The sequence below is a fragment of the Poecilia mexicana genome, unplaced genomic scaffold, assembly GCF_051168715.1.
Source record: "Poecilia mexicana isolate PSO_F unplaced genomic scaffold, ASM5116871v1 scaffold_13, whole genome shotgun sequence".
In the NCBI taxonomy this organism is placed as follows: domain Eukaryota; kingdom Metazoa; phylum Chordata; class Actinopteri; order Cyprinodontiformes; family Poeciliidae; genus Poecilia; species Poecilia mexicana.
In genome coordinates this window covers 14641082-14659688 of record NW_028263382.1, presented here as the reverse complement: position 1 = coordinate 14659688, position 18607 = coordinate 14641082, and the positions used below count along the sequence as shown (strand labels likewise).

The 18607-nt window shown below is 39.0% G+C and overlaps 1 protein-coding gene across 5 annotated transcripts in view; it reads left to right on the top strand.

Moving 5' to 3' along the window:
- LOC106914373 (unconventional myosin-Ic) overlaps positions 1-16831 on the top strand; it is a 58411-nt gene extending 41580 nt beyond the window's left edge. For all 5 annotated transcript variants that reach the window (XM_014981114.2, XM_014981116.2, XM_088011722.1 and 2 more), the window contains exons 8-32: positions 817-927; positions 1864-1935; positions 2099-2218; positions 2979-3052; positions 4248-4353; positions 5217-5297; positions 6149-6240; positions 6333-6427; positions 8416-8462; positions 8547-8627; positions 9126-9231; positions 10647-10764; positions 11735-11848; positions 11973-12049; positions 12132-12200; positions 12302-12386; positions 12507-12666; positions 12947-13030; positions 13132-13225; positions 13303-13358; positions 13438-13573; positions 13671-13741; positions 13837-13934; positions 14542-14641; positions 14807-16831. In XM_014981114.2, the coding sequence (XP_014836600.1) occupies positions 817-927; positions 1864-1935; positions 2099-2218; positions 2979-3052; positions 4248-4353; positions 5217-5297; positions 6149-6240; positions 6333-6427; positions 8416-8462; positions 8547-8627; positions 9126-9231; positions 10647-10764; positions 11735-11848; positions 11973-12049; positions 12132-12200; positions 12302-12386; positions 12507-12666; positions 12947-13030; positions 13132-13225; positions 13303-13358; positions 13438-13573; positions 13671-13741; positions 13837-13934; positions 14542-14641; positions 14807-14833 (2274 nt within the window). In that variant the 3' untranslated portion in view covers positions 14834-16831. The remainder of the gene's footprint in view (positions 1-816; positions 928-1863; positions 1936-2098; positions 2219-2978; positions 3053-4247; positions 4354-5216; positions 5298-6148; positions 6241-6332; positions 6428-8415; positions 8463-8546; positions 8628-9125; positions 9232-10646; positions 10765-11734; positions 11849-11972; positions 12050-12131; positions 12201-12301; positions 12387-12506; positions 12667-12946; positions 13031-13131; positions 13226-13302; positions 13359-13437; positions 13574-13670; positions 13742-13836; positions 13935-14541; positions 14642-14806) is intronic.
- The last annotated feature ends 1776 nt before the right edge of the window (positions 16832-18607 follow it).

Genomic DNA, 18607 nt, shown 5'->3' with positions numbered 1-18607 from the left:
TGTGTGATGAAAAACCGATCCGTTTTAAACAAACCAGAGAACTTGACAGCTTGGGCACGATTCATCGTAATGATGTCAGCCCTGAGACGGTTTTAGGCAAATTAATGCAGACCTAAACAAATGAACACCAAAATGCACAGAGTGGCAGAACCCTAAATAAGATATAGACAATTTATCAGCAACAAAACAAGTTGATTTTAATGACACTTATTTGGACTTTTCTAAATCTCATACAGTTCAGTACTTTAAATGACATGAATGCAGAAATCAGAACCATTTTCTTAAAATTAATGAATTAAATTCGACTGATATGTCACATTTTTCAGTCCACAGTTTTTATGTTTTGAATAAAGATATTGGAAGCAATAGAGAAAAAAATATTAACCTGTAATAACTTTTAACCATTATGTTAACTTAGGTGGAGCTCTCAGTGTTCCTGAGGCCATTTTCGTCTCTCTAAGGATGACAGAACGGCGTGTAGCTGTTATGTAGTCATAAGTCACTTTTGCTCGGCGTGGGAGTCTTCCTCCACATTTGTGAGTCTGGGCTTGCTCCCAAAGCTCCTTTGGAGCTCCCACTGCTCAGAGAGAGCAGCAGGTGTGAGTGTGTGTGGGTTGCTACATTCCCGGGACGCTCCGATCTTTGTCCGGTTTTTAATCAAAGCGGGGCTTATCAGTTGAGCCGCTTGTAAAGATAGCTCCGATCTTACCGCGCCGCCGTCTCTGATCTTCTCACCTTTGTTCCCTTCGTGTCCTCCAGCAGCTCATCTTTTTCACTGCATCATCCTTAATGTTTTTCTTTTATTATTCTGTGCAGGAGCTGCTGAACATAATCGCCAGTGTGCTTCACCTTGGCAACGTGCAATACGGCGAGGAAGAAGGCTACGCCCACATTACGTCGGATACGCAGATCAAGTACCTGGCCAGGGTAAGATTACGCCGAGCCGGTTCATGAGCATTCCAGATCAAACAATAAGGCTTTAATAAGTGTATAAAATTCTTATGAGGAAATGAAACGAAAGCAGGTACAATAAGATGGCATGCAGATTATGACCCAGACTGGTTTCAGAGACGGCGAAGTTATAGAAACCGCAGTTTAGATTTATTATCAAACAGACTGACAGGATTGTCACTGCTCTTTTAAAGAGAGGTCGACATTTTTCTGATATCAAAGTTTTAAATTTTACTCATAGGCTCCTTCCCCTCCAGCTCCTACCGACTAGCTGCAGCAATTAGCCAAACACCTGGTGAAGCTGCACATCTGCTGAGCTGATCATGCAAAAAGTTTCTCAGTCCAACGCTCCTACGAACGGTCATAAACGGCATAATGAGAAGCATTGCTGTGATGATGTGCTGAAGGTGGAGTGTTGGAATAGTAGCAGCATCTTAAAGAGACAGAGGACAGTTTATAGGAGTCAAATGTCTTTTAAGTTATGCCTGATATGTGCAGCATTCTTATAAAAACCCAAGGTTGCATAGTTACTTGATTTTGCCACCAAATGGAACTATGTGCTGAAAATACTTGATAACTTCATGTATTTTCTTTTACAACAACCACATACTCATTTTATCTATTTTATGTCAGAGTTTGTGCCTCTGCCAGTGCTGACAAGTTACTTCCTCTATTTTTCTGTCGACTCCAAATGTGAGTCTACAGACACAAAACAGATTGTCTCTGTCCCTCGGTTCATTTTCACCTCTGTTTTGCTGTCCCCACCAACCACAGACATAATAAGCAGGCGGCAGAGAAACCTCTCTGGCCGCAGACTGGTGTGACGTCTGTCTGTTTTCTGGAAGAGGTGGATTTGTCACTGGTTTTACTGCTGGTGTGTGTGTGTGTGCTAATGTTGCTGTGCTTTTCCAGTTGTTGGGGGTGAATGGGACGGTGCTGACAGAGGCACTCACACATAAGAAGATAATTGCCAAGGGAGAGGAGGTAGGTTTGGATACACACTCACTGTGTGATGAGCACGTGTATACAAAGCTTTCCTGTCTGTGTAATGTCTGCTGTGGTTAGAAATGATAACATGTGTAAGTGTCCCAGCTCAGCTTTGAGTTACTCTGTCACACTGCGTGTGTGTGTGTGTGTGTGTGTGCAGCTCGTGAGCCCTCTGAACCTGGAGCAGGCGTCCTCGGCTCGGGATGCTCTGTCCAAGGCCGTGTACGGACGCACCTTCACCTGGCTGGTCAACAAAATCAACACCTCGCTGACATACAAGGTATAAACTCACTGACCAAACCCTGCTGCAAGGATCGTCTTTATTCTGCAGCTGGATGGCGCCACCTTGTGGCCACAACTTAAATATGATTTATAGATAAAGGACTGCTTTTTGATTATCATCTATAGCCAGATTTACTTAAATCCAGAGGTGGGTGAGAGCCGCAGAACTATAGATAAGGAAAAGCAGCGCTACTTAAACCTGTTCCTGTTCTGGACATTACTCAAGTAAGAAGGTAAAAAAGTACTTTTGCAAAAAAGGTTTCTCAAGTGCTGACCAAAACATCAGTCATTTAATATTTAAAAGTTACATCATGAGTTGGACCGAAATATAAATGTATCTAGAAATCTTGGAAATTAATATACATATGCAATTACAAAATAAAATCGTGCAAAATATAATACAAAACGTATGAAACTGCAACTGCAGGTGTGTCTGGCAATTTTTTTTTTTTTAAACAATCTTGTTCTTCATTCACTGAAGTTACTAACAGTGAGGAGAGTAGCCAACATTTTTACTCAATTAAGAGCAGCGATACTTCACAATAAAATTAGTCAAGTAAAAGTAGGAAGTGCAACATAGTAAAAATTTTCCTAAAATTGTAGGTTTTTCCAAAAGGTTACTCAAATACATGTAAATAACCAGCTTAACTTCCCTACTATGCATGAATCTCATTGATAATAATACAATATTAGTTACATGGATGTTCTCTGGGTTTTTGGTGCCAAATATAATTTTTATTTCTCTGTCTCTCCAACAGGATGAATCTCATAAGAACGCCTCTGTTATCGGTCTGTTGGATATCTACGGCTTTGAGGTTTTCCAGCACAACAGGTGAAGATAGTTTCACGTGACATCTTAAATTGATACCTTCAGAATGAGTCTGCTAAAAGCTGCTCGTAAAATAATGTTTTCCTGGTTTCTTTTTTTCCTTTGATTAATGTCTGATGCTCTCAAACATTAAAGAAAGGAAATCAGGAAGAGGGGAAACGCTTTTTCACTCCACTGTAACAACTTTGATTCCTTGGAAAATTGTTAATATTTTCATCAACTTATAACCACAAGATAAAAGGTATTTTGTTGGGGTTTGTTGTGAGAAACAAACACAAATTTGTGCCCAATTTTACGTTTGAAAGTAAAATTGTAATGCTGCCACCACTATGAATAAATTTAGGCTTTTGTCCTGTTGGTACCTGAGCAGTTTCTAACAGGTTTTATTTCAGGATTCTTCTATATTTAGCTACACTTTCCATCAATTTTGACAATTAATTGATTAATAAGATTAAAAAATTGTGGCTCATTTTGCATATTTTTCATTTAACCATTTAAGCTTATTTTAAACAATGTTATAAGTGCATAAATATCCAAATACAGAAATAATTCAGTTTCTTTTTAATTACACAATTAAACATTTCATTGCATCTGCAGCTAAAGAAAATTACTTTTAACATCTGCTTGTGAAAAGCTCAGCCCTTTTTGATTAACTTGATGTTAATACAGTGTAGGGGCAATTTATAAAAAAAATAAATTATGAATAATTGAATATCCAAAAGGTCCTAAAATTTTTTTTTACAGAAATTGAACCAGGTGAAGCTAAAACTACACCACTTGAGGAGTTTCAGGTAGAACAGATTTACAAACAAAGAATGTTCTTTATTTTAAATGCAAACTGTATAGTTTGCACAGTTTGGGCTTAATTTCTGCTCTAAATATGTTGTCCTTTCAGAAATTGGCCTTTTTCTGAGAATTTATACTTTTGTTAAAGATTAACTAATTATTAAATTAGATGACGATTATTTCAATAGTCATGATTATTTCAGCCCCAGTTCCTTGGTATTGTTTGTGGTTATAATGTGACAAAATGTGGAAAACCTTTCTAGTCCTGGGTGATTTCCCTTCGTGCAGCGAGTGTCTCTGGTCCTTAAACATTTTTAAAAAATGAAACTGAAAACTGCCCGACATATTGAAGTTCCTGTTACGTTTTTCTCAATCTGATCATTGGATCCTCCTGATTTTCTCTGTTCTGCAGCTTTGAGCAGTTTTGCATCAACTACTGCAACGAGAAGCTGCAGCAGCTGTTCATCGAGCTCACCCTGAAGTCAGAGCAGGAGGAGTACGAAGCCGAAGGCATCACGGTCAGTAGCTCCTCTGCCTCCGTACACTTACACACACACTGTTCACGCCAATCTCCTCAGAATCATGTGACAATGTGACTCGCTACATTGATCTGAGGAATCGGTCTGTGTGATATTTCCAGTAGGAAAGTGCTGATCCCCTTCTATCGTCACTGTTAACTTTTCTCAGTCTGGGTTTGAACTTTGCAGCGTTCTCCTAATGGGATCCATCTGTATTGAGTGCATATATTTTTAGAAAGAAACCGCCCCATGAATAATTGAATCCCCACATGCTGGACTGCTTGGTAATTCATTCTCAGGTAAAACCTCCTGAGGAGATTTCATATCAGAACAGTCCTGTAACGAAAGACCATCCCAGTGATGTTTCTCCTTTTTCTTTCTCTCCTCTTCTGTCCTTTGCTGTTTCTGCCTTTTTGTTGTGTTGTTTTGCCCGGTCAGAACAAAGAGCTCTTGGTTTCAGTCTAATGTAAATGTGTCGAGAGCAAACAAGTTGTGGGAGAATCTTGGCTTTGCCTCTCAAAGAGCCCATTATGATGCGTCATGACAGACGTGGGTGGCTCTCTGTGGAAAAGATGCAACTCTCGAAGCTAACATGAGCTAACGGTGCCTGTGGAACATTTCTGAGTGTGTGTGTGTGTGTGTTTCACATATATGTAGGTGCAGGGTGTGTCTGTGTGCCAGGATTCCTGGCATTCTCTGAATCTTTAAAACTGTGAACTGTGAAAAGCTGCTCCCAGCTGTTTCAGCTGCTCCTCTTTAGAGGAGCTCCAGTTTTATATCGATGTTCGCATTTTGGCCCCCATGACCTTTCCAACAATCGGTTAGCTTTTGCTGCCCTCACATAATGATTTGTGTGTTTGCAGTGGGAGCCGATCCAGTATTTCAACAACAAGATAATCTGTGACCTGGTGGAGGAGAAGTTCAAAGGCATCATCTCCATCCTGGTGAGGCGCTGCACCTAAGCACCTTGTTTAAACTTCGCCTTTCCATTGGTTCAGACACTGCAAGTTTGAAGCTTTTATCTCAACAAATGAAAAAGACCTCATGCTCTTCTGCTGACCTCTGAGGACTGTATGATGCTCCACTCTGTGTTTTACATGGTGGGAATTGGCAATAGCAACATTAAGCACTTAGTTTTCTGTCATTATTTGCCAACATAAAATCTTTTCAACAAATAAGTATGTAATAGAGCACAAATTATCATTTTGCATTATTTAGTCATTTTATGGTAAGCACAGTTGAGATTTTTTAAGTACATTGGCAGATTTAAGATTTGAAAGCTCCATTTAGCAGGTAGGAATTTGAAATTCTTAATATTTTTTCATTGCAGTTGTGACTAATTTAAATCATAATTTTGATTAAGATGTTTTATGAATGCAAAATGTTTTTTTTTGTGTCTTTTTCTTTAAATTGATTTACCCAACTCAAAGAAATTTATTTCAATTGTAAAGAAATCCCCGAAACACTTGGGATTTGAATTCTTATTACACATTAAAGATTTAAATGTAAAAAATATATATTATTATTATTATTATTATTATTATTATTATTATTATTATAAATTATTTAGCTTTCACCATACATTATTAATTAATCATAAGCTCATCAGTCTCTCAGAATGCCAGAACGTTTTCTGCTTTGTGTCTGTCAGGTATAAATTTGTGTTTCAGCCTGAATATGCAGTGCACACAAATATATTATTATTAATAATAATAACAGAGCTGAACATCCAGTAAACAGAAATGTAAATTTAGCTTTTCTCCTCTGAGATTTTAACCCTGTCCTCTCATCACAGGATGAGGAGTGTCTGAGACCTGGAGATGCCAGCGACTTCACCTTTTTGGAGAAGCTGGAGGACACCCTGGGGGGACACCCGCACTTCGTCACGTCAGTCTGACACTCAGTCAACCCAAGTTAGAAAACTTGAGTCATTTATGTGGCTGATTATCCTCACTCTCACTCTGTGTGTGTCTCTTTAGTCACAAGCTAGCGGACGGAAAGACCAGGAAGGTGATGGGCCGAGAGGAGTTCAGACTGCTGCACTACGCTGGGGAGGTCAACTATAACGTTAACGGTGTGTGTGCTTTCTGAATGGATTATTTTATCACAATAAACGGGTTCCTTCTTTGATAAAGGTACTGTGTTTACATTTTCATCAAATCTTATAGGGGGAGTTTCTTAAAGAGACAAAGGCCAATTTCAGGGTGTCGAGTCGGGAAGTCAAATTTCTTCTAAGCTATGTTTGATAAAACTTAGAAGAAGTAATATCATTAGGGCTGTTGTAAACGAATATTTTAGTAATCGAGTAATCTATCGATTATTCTTACGATTAATCGAGTAATCGGATAAAAAAATTATAAAATGAAATATTGGTAAATCTGGCATAATACCGGTTTTACTATCAGATATCAATATCAGTCCAATTGTTCATATTTGAGCATCCCTAACAGTTGCTTTTTTGTAGTTTAGAAAACTAACCTGTAACAATAATAGCTCACTTTCTAAGTTAACCAGAAGAAAAGTTATAGAAAAATCTGAAATTATATTGAATTTAATAACAAAGAGGCAGGCTCACAAATATGCTTATATAAAATGTCTACAGTCCAGCTTTTAGTTTACGTATCCATCTTCAGTGAGTTTAATAGATTAATTAAACTCACCTTGCCACCTAACCTGTCACGCTTTGGGTTTGAAAATACGGGAAATGCCGCCTGGAGTGGGAGGAGAGGGCGAATGAACGAACATGGGGTGGAGGGGAGGAAATAGACCAGCGGACTGACGAACCGTTAGACCGGGGGACGAACACGGGGGAAGCAATACGGGATATTTACGACACCTTCACTGGTCACACTCAGAAACTCATCTACCAGCCATGTACGATGCGCTCTGCCACCCGTTTCTTCAGACCGGGATATGAAATTTATTGTGCGGTTCGTCGGTAAAGCTACATTTACACGGTAAGCATCAGCTACTCAGCCGCCCGCCCTGTTCAGGCTATCCGCTCACCTCAGCGCTCTTCACGCCGTTCGCTTTCAACCAGCAGCCCCGGAGGAGAAATGCTGCCGTACTCCAGGCATTCCCCAGTCATTTTAAGGATGCTTATTGGTTCCCCCAAAAACGATAAAAAGTCGGGCATTATCATCAATCAATAAAATCCCCACGGGCCAATCTTGAAGATTGGACTTTATGCCGCTGAGACTTAGCTTTTGTCAACAACTCAGAGGCGGAAGTGAGAGCTCCGCGCAACGCAAATGAAGTCCCGGCCGGAACACGGTGCGCTAACTATTAAAACATAAATTAACGAAGCTTCGAGGCAGGTAAATTTTCCTCGAGGAATTTTAGTAATCGAGGTACTCGAATCATTCGAGGAATCGTTTCAGCCCTAAATATCATACAAATATAACATACACGTTACAAGATGATGCTGTAAAATGACTCCATTTGCCTGGAAAATGCATACATTACATTATACATTACATTACAATGACTAAAATTATTTCCTTCTGCCAGATTCCAGAATAACACGTGAGATAATTGTACAGTCAGTCATTTATTGCTTTTTTCTGTTTAAATAGTTACATTGAAACATAATTTTTTATTATTTGGTAACTCTGCCTCTGAACTATACGAGTCGGGTAAAAATTTGCTCTAGGCTCATTCCTGCTGACAGAACTAGTGTTTATTTTTCCAAATGGGATAATGACTTTGTGATGGTTTCTGTATATCGTTGCCTCTTTGTAAACACTTTGCATTTTTAGGGTCATTGTCCACTTGAAAGACCCATTTGAGCGAGAGCTTTAACTTCCCGGTTGATGTCTTAAGATGTTGCTCCAATATTTATCCAAAATTGTATTTCGTCATGATGCCATTTATTTTAGGAAGTATACCAGTTTCTCCTGCAGCAAAACGCCCTGTAATTATTAGAGACTTTAGAGGATGAGTTCAGTTTTTATCCATCAACATATGTGACCTCCTACTGTAGTGTTAGAAATGTAGGAAGAGAAGCTGGTACCAGTTGTTTTGTGATTAGATGACTGAAACATTCTTTTTTTTTTTCTTTAGGATTTTTGGACAAAAACAACGATCTTCTCTTCAGGAATTTAAAAGAGGTTAGACACCGACTGAATAAAGAACAGAGCATTTTCCTGTTTGTTTTTACAGCGTGAGGTCAGTCCATGTGTTTGCATCTGCAGGTTATGTGCCTGTCTGAGAACAAGATTCTGACGCAGTGTTTTGACCGAGACGAGCTGAGTGACAAGAAACGCCCCGACACGGTGAGCGGTCCTCCACCCTGCATCTGCGTTTGTGCTCTCAGGAGGTTCCCCTGCTGGTTTTGAGTGAATGATTTGGTTTTGGTTGAATGCTTCTCAGCATAGTTTCCCACAGCACAATAAACAGCCGTGTGTTTCCCTCTCCGATGCTGAGTGGGCTGTTTGATGGGGATTCTCCACAGCTGCCTTCGCACTGAGGAATGCCCAGCACGCACACACACATACACACACATACACACGCACACACACACACACATAATGATGCAGGGCACTGTCACAAGCTGGTAAGTTGGCATCCCAGTCCTCCACAGTGAACCCAGTGTCCAGTCGCATCGACCATCGCTGTGCTAACATCGTCCTCCTCAGCGCAACCTAACCTGCTGCTCGCCTCCTTGTCGTTTCCAGCTCTTCTGAACGGCAACTTTTGCCAGTCGCCTTCCCGTCCATCCCTTCCTAACGATCTTGAATCTTTTTTTTGTTCGTCTGTGTCTGCCCCTTCAGGCAGCCACCCAGTTCAAAGCCAGTCTGGCGAAACTCATGGAGATCCTCATGTCCAAGGAGCCGTCGTATGTCCGCTGCATCAAGCCCAATGACTCCAAGCAAGCAAGTAGGGTGTTAATCCTTTCTTCTTTTTATTATTTACTCATGTATAATGTAGCGAATTACTGCATTTATGTTGCCTTTTAGTTGGTTTTAAACTAAAGATGTGGCACTGAAAGTGAAAGTAGAACTATATTTTTTGGATGTAGAAATAAAAAAAAAATAAAGCTTTGCATTATTGTCTTTACATCTATTTAGATGTTTATTCAGAGACGCATCAATCAGAATTTTCTGACCAGTTTTCTGACTCTGCTCGTCTCACCAACTCAGATTTTCTTTTTGTGAAGTGATATAAATAATTAATTACTTACATTAATTATGTAAGTAATTACATAATTAATGTAATTAATTATGTAATTAATTACATATGATGATGGGTGACAGGTCAGAAACTTTAAATCTGTTTTTGACTCTTTTAAAACAATTTTATAGTGATTAGATATCATATTTTTCAATTTAACATTAACTACAGTTATTTGTTACTAAAATACAAGCCTTTGTGTGTAATTTGTAGCAAATGAAGATGCTCAGCCTAAGTAAAATTTCCAGAAGACTGCCAACATTTCCAAATTCAGCATGTTCTAAAACGATAAAACTAAGTTTTTCTGCTTTTTATTTTGCCCACATGCCATGGTAATTTCATTGAAAGTTTTCCTCTCTTTCACTCTTTTACATCCTAAATTATAATTATATTTAGAAATATTAACAGGTTATTCATTACTTTTATCCATATGTCCAAGAGTCATTGTGAAAAGTCAAAAGAGCCGCAGGTTTCAGACCTTTGATGTGGCTAACAAAAAGTGCGGCAGCAGCAAAGTGGATGATCTCAACAAACAAACGTTTATCATGTAAAAGTACAAGGTAATCCATTATAGGGGCTTGTGGTTGCTTGTTTATTTGTGAAAATATGGCATGATGTATCGCGTAGGTATTATGCATTCACAGATCAAAAAGATCTACTTTTGGCAGTCCACCAAACAACTTTCAGTGCATCTATACAGTTAATCTTTTTTCATAATACAGCTGTGTTGTTCCAAAATGGTGGAAATGTAATTTTTTATTTAACATTCAGATTAGTGAAGTCAAATGACATTAATGGTACTGAAATCGTACTCTGAGACGTGTCAGAGTTTTAAGACATTTTGTAAACGCCACCGAAGAAGATCTGGTCCTCATGATGATGCAGATCTTACCAGTACCAACCCAAACAGTCCGATTTCTGCTGCATCAGGGGAGACAGTATGAGGTTCTGTGTGGATGCCTTTGTTTTTCTCCACACTTGGCCCTTTGTTGTTTCCACACTGTCCCTCTGTCCTCTGTTACTCCTACTGCTGCTGCTTACCATCTACGTACTCCTCTCCCTGCTTCATGCTGTCCAGCTGGCTGATTCATTTCTGCCTCTCTCTCTCTCCTCTGTCACAGGTCGGTTTGACGAGGTGCTGATCCGTCACCAGGTCAAGTATCTGGGACTGATGGAGAACCTGAGGGTGAGAAGGGCTGGATTCGCTTACAGGCGCCGCTATGAGATCTTCCTACAGAGGTGATCAGCCACTCTCTCTTTTTTTTCTTTATTTTTTAATGAAGACACACCAGCAAAAACATTTCTTCATGCAGCTCTCATTTTCTCCCTCAGAAAACGTCATGGATGCTCAATCTATTAGCATCTATGCCTTGATGACTAGTTTGTTTCTCAGCGATACTGTCAGACTTGTTCCTGAAAGGATAACTTAAAGGAGGCGGGTTATGCAAAAATTCTAATTTGCATGTTTTTGTACTTGCATTGGATTCCAAGAGCTCCAAAATAAAAAATCCCAAGTGTTTCAAAAAGCAACAAACATTTAACTTTTTTGGCAGTAAGTTTATTCATTTACTTTTCTGGTATCTGAAAAATAAACCCTTTCAAAAAACCTACATACTGTGATCTTACTTAGCAACCCCAGCTGAGCCCATCTCGTCACCTAGCAACCTAACCGGAGCTCCAGCTCATTTGGTCAGCTGGTTTTACCACTGTATGTGCTGTACAATGGCTGCTGGAAAAGACAAGTGTTTTCTTATTGACTTACCAGCAAGAAGCTACTTGCTGCATTCTGGTTGGTTGTGCAGGAGGCTCTACTTCTGCTTTTCAAAGAGGTATGGTTGTTCAGTTGTGCATCTTTTTACAGATAAATGTGTAAACGTTGAGCAGAGGGGCGTGGCCAACTGCAGCTTATTTGGATTTAAAGTAACAAGAGGCCCTAATACAGCTTATTCTGAAAGGAGATCAAAATAGGCAGAACTGACCAAACTAAAATCTCAATATCCAAGAATAATTTTGTGTAAAAAATGTAATAAACATTTTGCATATCATAACCTGTTCAAGGAAGCATAATAGATCACCTTTAAAGATCCTGCAGCCAAAGAGACTTTTTTAAAAAGCAAACCTTTACCATCACTACGTTCTCTTCAACCGTTAAGCTACACATCTGAACAACCATGCTGGTGTTTGTGTGTTTTGTCTTCTTTGTGTTTAGGTACAAGTCCCTGTGCCCAGAGACATGGCCTAACTGGAATGGAAAGCTGTCTGATGGTGTGTCCACACTTGTCAAACACATGGGATACAAGCCTGAGGAGTACAAACTGGGAAGGTGAGCTGCGCAGAAATCTGTGAGAGGTTACTGTTGGCACCTGAACTTTGTGTGTGTGTTGTTACAAAGTATTCCGGCTATTCATGTAGAGTAGAAAGTAACATTTCATTTCTAAACGCAACAGATCCAAAATCTTCATCCGCTTCCCAAAGACTTTGTTTGCCACCGAGGATGCACTGGAGACCAGAAAACACGGCATTGGTAAGAGACAGGGTGTTCTGTCGAGATTGATCAACATTTTCAGTTTTATTTTATTTATTTAAATCGCTTTCCTACCTTACAGCCACCAAGCTACAGGCGGGATGGAAAGGCTACTGCCAGAAGACCAAATACCAAAAATTAAGGACCTCAGGTCAGGAAGCCACCATTTCTACATTGAAATTTTACATTAAACAGCAGTTAAATGTCATTGGTCCAATGAATTTATTTATTTATTTTTTCTGTCCCCACCAGCCATTGCGATCCAGGCTTGGTGGCGGGGCATCCTGGCGAGGAGGAAGGCCCAGCGCCGGCGACAGGCAGCTAACACTATACGCAGGTATGAGACAATACAGCAGTATGTCAGGATGTAAAAACAGATGCAAGGAAGATGAATACTTATTTTAAAGCCTTCTTGGTATTTGGAGTGATTACAGCGTGATTTCCTCATTTTCTTCAGGTTTATCAAAGGATTCATCTACCGCCACAAAGAACGCTGTCCAGAGAACGAGTATTTCCTGGACTACGTGCGTTATTCCTTCCTCATGAATCTGCACAGGAACCTTCCCAAGAACGTCCTCGACAAAAGCTGGCCCACACCTCCGGCTGCTCTGACTGAGGTGGGAATCTGGATTATAATGCCTTGCAGAAATCCTCATACCCTTTGAACTTTTTCACGTTGCGATGTTATAGCCACTAAACAACCAAAACACGGCCAACTAAAAAGAACCAGATAAGTTATAGTGTACACTACTCTGTGTTAGTCTATCACATAAATTATGAATAAAATACAGTGGAGTCTGTGTTTGTAATGTGACAAAATGTGAACGTTTATGGGAGGTGAACTCTTTTAGATGGCACTTATATGCAATGTTGTGAAAGCCCTGTCTGTGTCTTAAGGCTTCAGAGCTTCTGCGCAAGATGTGCATGCAGAACATGGTGTGGAGTTACTGCAAGAAGATCAACTCTGAGTGGAAACACCAGGTGAGAAATGTCACCAGTCACAACCTTCACTTTAGAATCTATACTTTGTATTTGCTGCTCTTTGAATTTGCTTCACTCATCTCTGGTTTGTATGTAAATAGATGGAGCAGAAAATGATCGCAAGCGAGATCTTCAAGGACAAGAAGGACAACTACCCACAGAGTGTTCCCAAGCTGTTTGTCGGCACAAGACTCAGTGAGACTTCAACATTCAGACGATGCCGATTTTTATCCAGTATTTGATCTAATGCCGCCTTTTCTGTTGCTGCTCAGATGGAGAGGACATCAACCCCAAAGCAATACAAGCTCTGGGTAATGAGAAGATGAAGGTTAGTGAAGCCTTTATTTTTTTTTCATACTGCTGAAGCGTTCTGCTTTTATGCTGACGTGTCTCTGCTGTAATCTCAGTACGCAGTGCCGGTCACCAAGTATGACAGGAAGGGCTACAAGTCTCGGTCCCGGCAGCTGCTCCTCACGTCGAACAGCGCCATCATCGTCGAGGAGGGCAAACTCAAACAGCGCATCGATTACGGAGCCCTGAAAGGTGAGAAATGCCTCTAAAGAGAAATAAATCTGAGGATTAGATGGAAAATGATCAAACTGAACCAGGATCTGATTTATTGTCATTATTGTTGTCTCAGGCATCTCGGTCAGCTCTCTCAGTGATGGTTTGTTTGTTCTGCACGTGCCCAGTGAGGACAACAAACAAAAGGTGCGACGAAAGACGAGTCAAGAAAGCTTCCTGAGAATGTTTCTCATTTCATTTGTGTGAAAATGCTAAATGTGTGTGTGACCGTTGGCTCCCAGGGGGACGTGGTTTTGCAGAGCGACCATGTGATCGAGACCCTGACCAAGATCGCCATCTGTGCCGACAAAATTAACAGCATCAACATCAACCAGGGCAGGTGGGAGTCAGAACAGACACGGCAGAACTAGCTTTGAATGTGTGTTCACAACGCGCATTGATCAGCTATGAATTGATAGTTTCATCTCCATAAGAAAATCAAAACAAAGCCTTCGTCAATGTTGTATTTCCTCAGATTGATGATGCGTAAAGATACACCACAAAAATCCATGTCATTGCATGTTGAATTTCCAGTTGAATTTTTGTTGTTGTTGTTGTTGTTTTTCTGTGTTTAACTTGTGTGAGAATTGTCCAGTAAAGTATAATGTAGCTTTTATACCTTAACAATGGTTCACTTCTGGTGAATTGTTTTACACAAAGCCTTCTGAATGCTGTTTTCCTCTGATGACAAATCAAAATAACTCCCTCTAGTGGTTGCAGGAGGATTTAAATTCTTCCAGTTTTTCTCAAATTTTCCCACACCCAGAATAAGACTCTAATGAATAGGTCGCAAGTTTGATCACACGTTTATTTTCCTGGAGTTTCACTTGTGACCACATCATGTGTGTGTGTGTGAATGTTTTCTGTATAGTAGCAGAGAAAATAAATTGTACATTTGCCCTCTCTGTTTACTGTTGTAACTCCATTTATCTGTTTTGCTCCTGCAGTATAAAGTTTACAGCAGGTAATGGGAAAGAAGGGATCATAGACTTCACACCCGGGTCAGAACTACACGTGGAAAAGGCAAAGAACGGACACTTGTCTGTGGTGAGAGAGGATTTTTCTTTTCAGTTTACATCCCATTATAGAAGTATGACAGTCTCATGTTTGAAGAAAAGTACTCTCATTTTTTCCCAGCTGCATCTGACTCTTTGTTGCTACAGAATCTTTATTCACATCCTGCTGACCTTTGACTTCGTTTTTGTTCCCCAGACGGCTCCGAGGCTGAACTCCAGATGATGGCCACCCTGACCGGACGTAGCAGGAACCCCCTAAGCTCCTCATCCTCCAATCACACGAACGCAGACCTCGCTCCGCTTTAGCCAATCAGACGCCACCTGTCTCTACATTTGCGGGCTTGTGCATACAATTAAAATTTTAAACCAAAAAACACATAAAAATCTAGCTAAACTAATTGATATATTTATGTTTATATATAATATTTTTGAGATTAATACTTTTGCTGTTTGAATATTCTGATTTTTTAAAGAAATATATATATAAATATATATATGTATAAGGCCAAGGAATAACAAATATTTCTGGTGCATTTTTCTTGCACCTTGCCTGCTTGTTGTGTTTTATTCAGGAGCGAGAACACAGTGAGCGACAGACTAGACTCAGACACCAAGGAGAACAGTTTCTGGAGAAGATCAGAGTAACCTGTTGCTGTTTTTATTATTTGCTTTCTAATTTGGACCACTTAATTTCTGCTTTTCTGGGGAAGACAACTTATTGTTATGAAGGTGTACAGATCAAGGCTGGAAGCATGGGAAGCGGATGAGGAAGGGTAAAGAGACGAGGAAGAGAAATTCATCATTAGAAACAGCTGCTGTAGTTTGCTGAAAATCTGCATGAAGATGACCAAAGTAAGTGAGATGTGGATAAGAGAACGGTGGAAAAAAAAGCACGATAAAGCACAGCCATGTTTTACCTTGTAGCCTGGTTTTTATTTTCTTTAGGACAGTTCATCAGTTGTTTTAACAGCTCTGAAAACTCTTGCACTCAACAGAGAGGAGATTTGTTCTCACAAAGTTATTTGACTAAAAGTTAAATGCAGCTTTAGTCTCACTGTCCTCCTCATCCAACACCTGAACTGGTCTAATCTGGCTGGAGTCTGAGCAACGTGTACAAACAACAGCGATAATTAATTTTGACACATTTTCTTCTTGTGTATCTATATTTCTAGAGAAAGCCTCATTTCTGGCTCCAGACTATATTTTGTGACTTATGGGACTTTTTAGCTAAACTTCTCACAAACAAACACCAAAAACACCGGTAAGATAAGTGAAAGATATAAATATGTTGTAAAAATGTTTTCTTTTTAAGGGATTAGTTTCACATTTTGGGTGAAGATTTGATAAAGCCACTCTGTCGTTAATCTAAATCTACAGAACATCCTAGAGGTAGCTAGCTTAGCTTCTTTAAAGAAGGCTAGCATAAACATCTCTGTTAGCATCAGGCTCAACGCTGACACAAATATTTACTAGAACAGTTTTTATGACAACAGTCCAGCTGCTCTGGAGAGAAAAGAAATGAGAAGAAATACTGATGCCTTTAACACTAAAAATCCATAGCTTGGAGTCTTAGGTAGAGGATTTGTCTAGTTTTTAATCCCAGGCACCCAGAAGACCAGTTCTGCAACAACCAACGCTGTCTAACTCCAGCTCTGACCTTGTTTAGACCAAAGACTGGTGGTGAAAAACTCCTCAAACAATCTCAGAGTATATACATAGCCTATATATATATATTTAACTTTTTATCCAAAATTCACTCCATGAAAGAAAGAACTCTTCATCTGCATCATGGTTCTACAATACGAGACTGTGCCGCTGCACTTATTAGCCAAAGATCTGGTTGATTTCTTGTGTGATTAATATGCTAAATTGTGTCTGTAATGAATGTCCTGTTTGTTTCTCTGTGGGGAGAGGTTTGTAGATGTACAGTTTGTGATGTCTGTTCTAAGTGAGCGGTTCAAGTAGAGAGAGGTTTGATGAGGGAGGGGAAAAAAAGCTTTTAACTTTGTGTTCATGTGCCTTCTTTTAGTCAGGCTGATATAAATCCCTCTCTGACTGTCTGTGGTTTGCTTCTTTGTACAAGCTTTATTCAAACCAAGTCCAATGTTTGTTGATTTATACACTCCTGCTTTCAGGCTCATTTTACTGTACAACCAATGTATAACTATGCCAACACACTAAATAATACTTATAATTTGAATAAATACATTTTTAAAAATAATACTATCTGGTGAGTGTTTGGGGATTTTTACTTATTTAGCCATTTGAGATTTTAAAATTGGGAGCTTAGTGAAACTGTTTAATGACAATAGTTTAGTTGCTGAGATTGAGACACCAAAGTTCAAAATCTAATTAAATGGTTCTTTGGACCTTCTACAATGGCTCTTAATGTATTGGCTAAAAAGTGCAGAATAAATATATATGTTTTAAAAACTCTAGATATAACAAATGCAGATTTTACCAGGTTTTTCTAGTATTTCTTGCTTTGAATTTGCAGTAATATTTTTTTTCTCATTATCAAGTTGTTTTAAAAGAAAATGTACTAGTTCTCTCTTTAAGATTTTATGTTTGTCTGTTTTAAAACCCCCAAAACAGAAATAAAATTAAGCCATTTAAAAAGACCCCAATTTTCCCGTAATAAACATTTAATAACATTTTGAAAAAGTTAAAGTTGTAGAAGTAAAAAGTTGTCTTTTCACAAAAAAGGTCATAACATTTCGCTGCTCTTAATGAGTTTCATTTAATTGGACTAGAGCAAAATCACCTTCTTGGTTTCTGAAGTCTGCAGATCCCTGACTTATAAGCTGAATGGGGTGAAAGGTCAGTCAGGTTCCCTGCTGCCCTTGTCAACAGAAAACAAGGGGCACATACTCAGCACAAGGGGGCGCCAAATCATTTCATGACAAGAAAAGCAATGACAAAACTCCTTCCGTCTCTTCCAAAAACATTGATACATTGAGTTTATCCAGAATCTTTATTTTGATTCTGGACAAACTCCGTGTTATTAAAGTGATTATTGACAATGAATCTTATACCTTCTAAAAGTCTGTTTATTTCAACTTAAGTGATGCCCAATTTGGAAATTGCATGGTGCAAATTTTATGCTGCAGTCCTGACAGGTGTTGTCTTGCACTTCTGTAAACACAGCTTTAGTTTGGAAAGTTTGATCTGAAAAAAATCAGAAGACTTGTGGAACAATGTCTGAAGGACGGATAAGCCTTTAATTGAATTATGTTGCCATTAATCACAGCAACACCACATGAAACAGACAGAACATTATATTTACTTTTAAGCATGGTGATGGAGGAGTGATATTTAGGCTTATTTATTTATTTATTTTACAGCTATTTAAGATTATATAAATTCTGATTCACTTCTTCTGTATTTCTTTGTGTTTTACCAAAGGATTGACTTCTATCTTGGTCATCAAAAAGATTGGTTCATTTTTCATTATGTCCAAAAATGTAAAATCTTGTAATTAAAGAGATTTTAGTTTGTTTTACAATGCATAACAAAATATATACAAATAAACACAATTCAGAATGTGTAAAACTAATAGACACACACCACAAAACAAAAAAACCTCCAGCTGTGGCTGTGATTGCAAAAAATGGTGGTCCTACAAAGGACTGACATTTTTTTTAGATTATAAATATAAAAAAGATAACATTGAAATCCACAATTGTTTTGTTCCACTTTGTAAGTATGTGGTAATTGGTGTTCTTCCACACAATCCCTCTAAAACACGCTGCAGTTCTTGGTTGTAAAAATACCAAGAACTGGATTTTTACAACCAGTTCTTGGTATTGTAAGAACTGGTGTGGATCAAGGGTGTGGATATTTTTGTATTCCAGTGTTGAATTTCCTGTTTATTAAGTAGCCACTAGATGTCACCCTTGCTGCCCCAAAGTCTTCACCCCCTCTTCCCTTTCAGTCGGAACATGTGAACCCTGATTTCTAGGAACTGCACTTTTGGTATGAAGAGGCGATGTAAACA